This window comes from Vitis vinifera, chromosome 7 (genome assembly GCF_030704535.1).
Source record: "Vitis vinifera cultivar Pinot Noir 40024 chromosome 7, ASM3070453v1".
Taxonomy (NCBI): domain Eukaryota; kingdom Viridiplantae; phylum Streptophyta; class Magnoliopsida; order Vitales; family Vitaceae; genus Vitis; species Vitis vinifera.
Genome location: NC_081811.1, coordinates 25,542,414 through 25,552,670, shown reverse-complemented (window position 1 = coordinate 25,552,670; position 10,257 = coordinate 25,542,414). Strand labels below are relative to the sequence as shown.

Here is a 10,257-nt window from a genome sequence, read left to right as displayed (position 1 = left end):
ATTAGTCGTGGAAGCTATAATATATAAGCTGTCAAAACAGGTGTAGCAGAGCTTTCCGAAGGAGGATGGAGAAGAGAGGTGAGGAGGACCATCAATGCCCAAAGAGGTATTATTCCTATCTGAGGAGGGAGTAATAATATATTTAAACCAAAAAAGGAAGTGCATGATGGTGTTATGTTTGCAAGTAATAATTTAGGGTTATCATGTTGTATGGGTGACCTAACTTCTCATCAGCGTAGCCGACAAAGCATTATTGAATGGGTTAATACATGTAGAGAGGGAGAGAGAGCAGTAGGTCCAAAAACACTCCCTATCAACTTTCTAGTTAAGCAAAGATCCGGATTCTTGTTGATGAATCATATTCTGGCACCATTATAACTCTTTGAAACTCCAGTGGTGTCTTCTACCTACTTTCCTTTTCCGCTTTTTAATCTTTTCCTACACAACAAACAGGGGCAAAGAAGCTAGGAGCCATGGCTCATAGAATTCTAGATAGTGCACATCTCTATCTCATCTCCGCATTGAGAAGGAAAAAAACTAGCTACCATCCCCATTAATTTAGAGATGGAAAAAATGGCAAGCAAGGTAGCATAAGGCCCTCCCCATCTCTCTAGCTAGTTGAAGCAGGCATGGAGTGGGGGACAGTTCATGTGGTCTGCTATAAAGTGGACAAGAAACTTATGGGGTTATCCAATCATGGGTCCCCTGTTGATCAGAATTTTTCAAGATGGTTAACCCTCTAATCTCCACTTCATCTTTGGATGAACGCAAAAACTAATAGCGGAGAAATCTGAAAACTCAAAGATGATGCGGCAGGGACAGGAGTTAAAGAAAGCAAAAGTCGGCCAATAATTGATGCATATGTAAAGTAAAACTGAATACCCAAAAGAAGCAAAGGAAAAGTAAGTGGTAATAGTTAAATTTGGTACGTTAATGGGTGGCGAATGAGGGGCGAATCATTCTCTTGATGTGTTTCCCACTGCCATGTGAATCCACGTATTCATCTATCCTGTACATTGATTCTAGTATTCTATGGAGAAAAGTGAGAGAGAGAGAGAGCGGGGAGAGAGGGAGAGAGAGAGATAGAGGTAGTTTCCTTGTTTGTTTGTTTTATGATGGAGATAACAGTAGTGGGGTTCAAATGGTCAACCTATGCAGAGAGAGGATAGAGGGACTTTCATAATTCTCCACACCAGATTCGTTTCTCTACTCATTCTTTCTTTTGATTAATAATCATAGCCACCCACCCACCCAACGCCCCCTCACCCCCTACAAAGTCTCCCTTCTTATGCACCTCATTTCTTGCAAGACCTACTCTTCTCCTCCATTTCTTTCTTCTACCATTATATATCCCCCTCCTCCTCCTTCTCCTTCTCCTTATTACCCAAATGGGTTTCGATGATGGCTGTAACACAGGTCTTGTGCTGGGGTTGGGTTTTACAGCAACAGCAGCCGCCCTTGATCAGACTCCATTAAAGCCATGTACTACTACCGATCATGATCAGAGGTCCAAGAAGACCTGCTTGAGGTTCGGTCCTTTGGCCGCCGCGCCTACAAGTTTTGAGCCGTCTCTGACGTTGAGTCTCTCTGGTGAGACTTATCAAGTGACCGGGAAGATGGATATGAATAAGGTTTGTGAGGAGGCTGCTGCTGATTTGTATCGTCAACCTTCTCCTCACAGCACGGTTTCTTCCTTCTCGAATGCTAGTGTCAAGAGGGAGAGAGATCTCGGCAGTGAGGAGGTAGAGATTGAGAGACTTTCTTCAAGAGTCAGCGATGAAGATGAAGATGGAAGCAATGGGAGGAAGAAACTAAGGCTCACCAAAGAACAATCTGCTCTTTTAGAGGAAAGCTTCAAACAACACAGCACTCTTAATCCAGTAATCTCTCCCTCTCTGTTTCTCAATCGCTTTCTGTTATTGTGGGTATTCGTTTATGAGCTGTACAAAGGATTAAAACTTATGGCTGTTTTCTTAATTGAAGCAGAAGCAAAAGCAAGCTTTAGCAAAGCAATTAAATCTACGACCTCGACAAGTTGAAGTATGGTTCCAGAACAGGAGAGCCAGGTTCGCATTCTCTACTTCAATTCCCAAAAACAAAACAAGAGAAAAAAACCCCTGAAAAAGTACTTCTACCAAAAGAAAAGGCCAATGATACATACCACTTTGGACCCTTCCAAAATCTCAAATACTTTAGGTTGTCTGGTTTTCCATAATTTGATGTAGCCCTTATTGATTTACAGGACAAAGCTGAAGCAAACTGAAGTAGACTGCGAATTCTTGAAGAAGTGCTGCGAATCACTAACAGATGAAAATAGAAGACTGCAGAAGGAGCTACAAGAACTGAAAGCACTGAAACTAGCGCAGCCCTTGTACATGCAGCTGCCGGCGGCCACCCTCACCATGTGCCCCTCGTGTGAGAGGATCGGGGGCGTCACCGACGGCGCTTCCAAAAGCCCATTTACAATGGCTCCTAAGCCCCACTTCTACAATCCCTTCACCAATCCTTCTGCTGCCTGCTAAGTTGTTAGGATTAGAAAAAGGAGACTCCCACAACCCCTCTTTTTTTTGGTTAAGGGCTTCTAGTAGAAGATTAATGTAATTAATTTGTAGAAAATAGAATTTACTAATCAATCTCGTTCTCTTTTTATATATCATATATATATATGTTTGTAAATCAATAAACAGTATAGATATCTATGAACGGATTGCTTTATTTATTGTTCATTTCACCCATTTCTTTCATTCTCTTTTTGGTTTCTGGATAACTAAAAAAACCTTTGATTTTATGTAGATTATCATAGACCAGAAAAGCAGTTTAAGAATGAGGGAACTCTATAGATTAAATTAGGAAGTGATGATCATGAATCGCCTCAGTCTGGAAAACTTTTGGCCCTCAGCTATTAAGCAATAGACCACCACCTCAGTTTCAACAGGACCAACAAAGGAAGAAGAAAAACCATGGGTGGCTTGGAAGTCAGGCAACCAAATCCTATCTGGGGCCAAATGCAATCTCCCGATATGGATATGACTAGTGAGTTTATGTGATAATCATGCTTTTCTAAGAATCCTTAAGCAAGAAGCAAAAAGAGATAATAATAAATCAGTTGGTGGTTATGATTATAGGGGGATAGAGAGAGGTTGGGTCACGTGTAAATGTCTGTAATTCTGTGTTTCTGTTTGGTTGAGAGAGCAAGGGAAGAAAAAAAAAAAAGTTAAGAAAAGGGGGGGAGGTGGTGAGAAGCGTGTAGAGAAAGTAAGGAATGGAGGGGGTTGTGAGCCGGAGAAATAGAGTGGCTGTGGACGCGTGAGATGCTCCCACTTTTGGGGTACCGGTGGGTCACACCCCACGTGATGTCCCAATGTCCCTCCCGCTTCTTCTTTTTTCTCAAAATCTCATTATGGGGACCTTCCATTTCATGACCCACCACCTGTTTGATAAAATTCTAAACCATCCAAAAAGGCAGATATTCTACTTTACAATAATGGAACATATCTTAGGTTGAGTTGCCCAATGGACGGTCCAGATTCACGGCCTTGAAAGTAACATTGTTTATTTATTTAGGGACACGCCATCATGATTGGTGTTTGCAATTGATGAATGATGAGAAGTATCTCTCATGGTAGTCTTCGCATCATTCATTGTTGCCTGAAATTTGGGCTGCTCTATTAAATGATGAGTATCGCTGTCCCTACAACTAATCTTTTGATGCTCCGATCATTACCGTCATCCCCACCCTCCCTTAATACTTAATTTTTATTATCACTCCATTGCTTCCCTCACCATCACTCCTTCTATCATAATATCCGTATGTGTACCCACAATTTTAAGCTTCCAAAAGACACATGTCAAGTATAGCCTACACACAGTGTCGACCTGTCATCATTTTTTAGTTTATTTTTCTGTTGAGCTTTCAATTTATGGATATAATAATGGTAATAAAAGAATTCAGTTTGTGTTCTTTTATAAATGTGGTTTCATGAGTCATGTTTGAAAGCAACCGGGGGGCTACATGCTAGGCTATTAACAGTTCGATGGTCATCAAACATTGTCTATAGGTCAAAGCTATCATCCTCCTATTTCCTGCTTTTTTCAACCGTAATATGCCATAAAACCCGGAATGACACGAAGGTCGGCTTTGATTAGGCTGGTGAGTACACATTCACCGTAGAAAATGCTGGTTAATAGATTTCGTTAGGCAAAGTAGCGTGAGATTACAGTTGAGGTCAAACTCAAAGCGCCGGAGCATGGCTTGAATAATTGAGGGCCTACGCATTTGCAGCATTGCACAACAAGTCATGACTCAGGTCCATGTTGATGGAGCAAGGGTCCGACATGGGAAGGAACCATGTGGGTCTGAACCCTTCCCTCTGGTCATGATGAGGATTGCTCTTCAAGACTCCCTCCAACTATCTTAGATACTCTTTCGGCCGACATCGGTCCTGTAACCTTTCAATAAAATTTTAAGGTTTTCTACTTTATATCTCAGGGATTTTTTGGACCATCTTACAAAAAAAGAAAAAAACTTTGGCTTGGGATTATTTTATGAACAATTGCTCTTTTCATTGCACTCAGTTGGCAAGACTTTTTCGTTTTTAAAAATGAGTTCTTTTGAGCAACGCACGCTCAGTTCAGATGTAGATCGATTTGAAGAAATTAATATAACACATTTTCCTTTGATTTCCTTTTCTTTTCTGCCAACCATATGACCTCTTGGAGAGTCGCTGTCTATGAGCGTGTAGCCCCCCCCATAACCCTATTTCGCATACATAATACATTCACTTCTTTTTATTAAGGCCAATTCTTTCTTGTGGTCAACTTTTTGCCTTTCACTTTTCTGCTTCCATGTTCAACAATTAGAATTGTTGAACCCCGTGCAGCGAGACTTTTGGTCATTACAGATTTGTCATCAATGGCAGCAGTTCATGGAAAAGGAATGTCTCCGCAAGTTGAAGCTTTTTGGTATGAAATGCCTCTAGCCTTGTTACCAAATTCTACCAACTACCTGCTCACTTCCATCATTTCCCAGGTTCAAAATCAGGGAAAATCAAAAGGGTAGATCCAAATTCATGGGTGAGGGCCACCTCTATTGTACCTAATTTGTATCACCATTAAAAAATCAGTGGTGTGAGCAGTAGTCTGAAGTGATCACCATGGAGGATGGACCTAGCACCTCGGTTTCATTTCATCACTTCAATGGTCCATATGATGGTGCGGCAGTGGTAGTGGGCTTGGTGGGGACTGCCATATTTATTTGCATGGCGAACAAGAAGATAGAACCCATTTGGCTTGACCTCAACCGACACCATATTAGAATTGTTCAATTACACAACACCTAGTTAAATCTGGATAATAAGGTTGCACCTAACTATGCCCCACAAACCACTGCAGTGGGTTAGTGTTGGAATTTGTCAACTTTGAAGATGGAGATTGTTCCCTGCCTCATATTGTTGGGACGGTAAATTGGTGGACCTGTTAGGCTGTTACTTCTACTTTGGGTTGGACCAGACCAACCTAACCATATAGCCTTTGGTTCCGTGTGAATCCAAGTTTGGACCAGCGTTTAGACTAAGCTCCACTAAGCTACAAGCCTATAGCCCAAAGCTGGGCTTAGCCTACGAAACTAAAGTACGGGCTGACCACCAAGTGTTCAGCTAAGTCCACACGCTTATCAGAAATTATGCATTTGGGAATGGAAATAAAAGTAATTTTATTTTATTTATTTAATTTTTTTTAAATGATTCCTAGAAATCCATCTTATTTCCAGTACAAAGAAGTTCAATATTTTACCCATTGCAATAATTTGTAATATATTATAATCATTTTAATGCATCTTTATTTCAAAGCTTGATGAAAGGTAGAAGAAAAAGAAGGAAAGAAGTTTCATAATCCTTGCAAAAGTGTGGGTCCATATTTAATACACTGATTTACTAGATTCTGTAATTCATTGTCGGTAAACCCTAATTGAATGTAGGTTCTAGGACAGTCCAAATCTGATAGCACTCTACAAAACCACCATCATAATTACACACAATGTCGTCATGCATGTGTCATTTCAATACACTTTAAAGGATCTTCTACTTTGAAATCCAGAATGATATACTAATACTACATCTTCAATATTATTAGTAAGATGCTATTTCAAAAATAGGTCACCAATACTAAGAATATAGTCATATCATATCTCCAAAATTACGATTAAAAGCTATCACTAAAGTTGACAATGGGACAAGAGAACCATCATAAATATGTTAAATCAAGTCATGTACATTGTACATATCCTTTTACTATTTTTCCAAGATCTTCTAAACTCTAAATCACGACAATACGTCACATCCTTGTCATAATTACCAACAAGTACCATTATACTATACCATGTATTTGTCTCTATTCACTATACTTATATCAAATCATTGAATATATGCAAAAATGAATAAGATTTGTAAAGTAAATACCATTAATGGATACGATAGGCTTCACCTACCACTTGTTATAAAGGTCCATGTAATAACTGTAAGGATCTTTGGTGGAATGGATGGGAACACACATCAAGCATTGTCCACTTGAATGGTTTTAGACCATAAGTTTTAAAACTTTTACCTAATTAAATTTTGTAGATATTATCAATAAGGATAAAACTATTACTACTAAAAAATTAAGTCTTGTCAGCGATTTAAATTATCATAAATTTATAACCCACCTACATTATCGGTAAATTAACACACATCTACTATTATTAACACACCTATTTTGTCGGTAATTACAACAATAAATACATGTGAACAAAAATATTATTACGATGAATTAAAACTATTGCATGTGTTCAACTAACATATTTTGTCACAAAAATAATTTACTTGTAAAAAGAAAAAGAATGTTTATCCGTTGATACATGTTTATAGTTTTTTATCAAGTCAACCATTATATATTGGATTATCAAATGACTTGATAATTTAATTTTACTTGACAATGTATTTCAGTTGGGAAAAGTAAAATTTCTTATAATGTATACTTGATAAAATTTAAAAAACAACGTGTTTTCATACATTTATTTGAAAATAACCATTAAATAACAATCTTTTGAAAATAAATCAAGTTTTATATGTACACCAATCAAATATAGTCTTTGGGATGATTAAAAGTAGTATCCTATATATTATAGGGTATGTTTAATAGAAAAATATATTAAATTCTAATTATTTTGTGATTTTTTAAATGAAAATGCCAAAAGACAATTTCCCATTAAATTTACTTATTATTTTCACGTCCCTGGGTAGATAATGGGAAAGCAAGTTTGAAATTGTGTCTTTTAAGAGCCAAGATAATTACAGGGAAAATTACCCAAAAGGGTGGGTTGGAAAAAATAATGACTATAAAAGCTCATTTTTTTAGAGAACAATTTTACCCTTAAATATGTTTTCTATATTATTTATAAATAAATTGAGATTGTCAATGATGTGGGATCCATACATAATGATAAGTACATTTTGATAAATGATGTGGGACCCATACATGATGATAAGTATAGGTCGATAGACAATCAACGATACATTTATCAGCTTGAAAAAATTGTTATTACTTTTAAACAATTGATTATTTAAAAATTTGCTATTTTTTTTTTTAAAAAAAAGATTGAGATTTTTTAAAGAACCTTGTAAAAAAAATAATTTTTAATATCTCATAAATAAAAACCATATCCTAAAGCTATTATATTGTTTTATATATAAAACATACAATTAAAAACTTTGTTATCATAATATAAAGAATAATTAGTTTTTACAAACACTCGTTAATTGAATAATATATAAATATTCAATTGACTAATACACACCTATTAAATGGAATAACTCACAATTATTCATTGTGTAATATAGCAAGTGAAAAAATTAAATAAAAATAAATTAAATTATGTTGTAATATATTGTCATAAATTTCTTAATTAGGTTTTATTGTAATGTAAGTGTATTTATATTGTAATATAACATATTTTTCTTGTGTCTGTATTTTATAATAATATTGAGGATCCCTTTTGTACCTTATTAATATTCAACATATCAAATATATTAACATCATCCACTCGATGCATTGAGAAAAAAAAACACTATGCAATCATATAAATTTTTTTAAATTATTTTATTATAAAAATAAAAAATGATTAAACATTCTCTATCATTTTTTTTATTCTTTTTAAAGAATCTGAATGAAAAATTAAATATTTTATTTTCCTTAAATTTAATACAAAAACATAATTTATCAATTTAAAATTAATATATATATATATGGAAAAATCATCATTTTTATTATATAATTATAAAACTTATTTTTTTCTTCATAAAATTAAAAATTAGAATGACAATAAAAAAGGTAAAAAAACAATAAATAATATTTTGAAAATATTTTTGTTTTAAATAGTAAATTTAAATAACAAATTATATATAATTATAAGGGTTAAACCCAAAATTTTGATTTAAAATTTAAATATCAATAATTACAATAAATATGAGACCCATGTACTATAAATGTATTGACAAATCAAATGAAGTGCTTTAAATTTTAAAAGTTTTAATTAAAGAACAATTTTGATATATTAACCCTATTAAAGTCCTCCTTAAAATTTATTAAAAGATACCACCCTTTTTAATCATTGTTCTACCCAGCCTACCTTTTGGGTAATTCTCCCTAATTATACATCTTAGGACCAAGAACAATCTTGACACTTGAGAAGCCCCTGCTCTATAGTCTCCCTTCGTACCCAACTGCCTCTGCTATATATACAAACACGTCGTCCCACAGGAGGAGGTTCCTCCGTATTGTGGCATCATTTTGCAGTGTTTATCTTCGGGAGACCAGCTGAGCATTGAGATTTGAGAGTGGCATGCTGATGGAGGCAAGGCAAGTACCATTTCCCTAGAGAGAGGGGGAGGCAAGTACCATTCACTAGAGAGAGGGGACATTGTCGCTGTTGAGTACTGTTTGATTGAGGAGTGACGTTCATGGTCAATGGCAATGGGTACTCAAATTTAGAGCATTTTCTATGCAAAGAATGCATCTGCTTATCTTCCACTCAGCTGGGAAGTGAACGGCTTCTTGTCATGATCGTTGGTCGGATTCAGAGTCTTGTCAGTTGTCAGCAGAATGCATTTACTCTTCCATTCTTCTTAGTGGTGGTAATTGTAGTGTTAGTCTAATTCTCTCTTTAGCGTTTGCTCACTTCCAGTAGTCACTGCCAACTGTATCGTGACTACAACAAGATTTGAATTTCCATCTGGTTTCTGGTCTGGTCAACCAGACCTTCAATAATAGTCTTGTTATGGTTTCAGCACGCAGAATGCTGAATCTGGGTGCCCTGAGTGCTATACTACTGGTGGTTCTTCTGATTTTTGCCAAGTCCCAATCCTTGGCAGTTGGGGAAGAAATTTCCGATTTCAGCCATCTTGATTCTCCTTGTAATATCACTTCTTGCAATGACATTTTGGAAGACAAGAGAGGCATCCCAACAGGAGCTAATCCTCTGCATAACAGATAGCTAGAGGCACAGAGAGAGCTAGCATGATAGGATTTCCCAAATTTTTTTCCCACTTTTAATTAATTAATAGGTCCAAGGAATCTGTGGCTCCTTCTGTTCTTGTTTGAACTTTCTAATTAATATATAGCATGTTGGTATTCCATTCCGACTTAAAGATAAAGAATTAATATAGATGTATTTTTTATGTTGCTCTGACATGTTTTTGCATACATGCCTGAGTACCTGTCTGTTGCTTTGGTGCGCCTGAAAATGATTTTTCTTGCATGCCTGTTGCCTATGAATACGGGCGTGCCTTCAATTCCACTTAATTACTGGTGCAAAGCCATGCATGCACTATTGCTTGGCCTCACATGCACCATCTTATCTTGAAGCCCACAATAGTTAGCGACTAAGTATTTAGTTTCAAGATAAATCCGATCACATAAATTAATGTGCGCCACCACCCTTTAGAGTGGGCTGTAAGCTTTGCTGGACTTGTGGAATTCATTGAGCGAGCCACACTGAGCAGCAGGGAGTAATATTTATTGAAGGCAACAACACGCGTGATGTATATTATATTTGTGATTTGGATAAGCTTTTGTTTTATTAGTACGTGATGAGGAGAAACGAGGGCTGCTTTACTGTTGGATGATTGCTGGGGATCTTTCTATTCTTGTCTAGTTGAGAGTTGGGGTTGTGCAGATGTTTCTCTTCTCATGTCTCGTTTGCTTCTCAGTTTTTCTTTTATCAAC

General features: G+C 36.3%; 1 protein-coding gene across 2 annotated transcripts; it reads left to right on the top strand.

The window, feature by feature from the left end:
• The first annotated feature begins 971 nt into the window (after positions 1-971).
• On the top strand, positions 972-2,726 carry LOC100267724 (homeobox-leucine zipper protein HAT22). 2 transcript variants are annotated; one of them, XM_002271475.5, is made up of 3 exons: positions 972-1,880; positions 1,987-2,066; positions 2,243-2,726. In XM_002271475.5, the coding sequence occupies exons 1-3, from the start codon at positions 1,389-1,391 to the stop codon at positions 2,520-2,522; spliced, it is 852 nt and encodes a 283-aa protein (XP_002271511.2). In that variant the 5' UTR covers positions 972-1,388; the 3' UTR covers positions 2,523-2,726. The 2 variants fall into 2 exon arrangements, with proteins under 2 accessions (XP_002271511.2, XP_010647309.1); XM_010649007.3 differs by having other exon boundaries at positions 1,051-1,880; positions 1,984-2,066.
• The last annotated feature ends 7,531 nt before the right edge of the window (positions 2,727-10,257 follow it).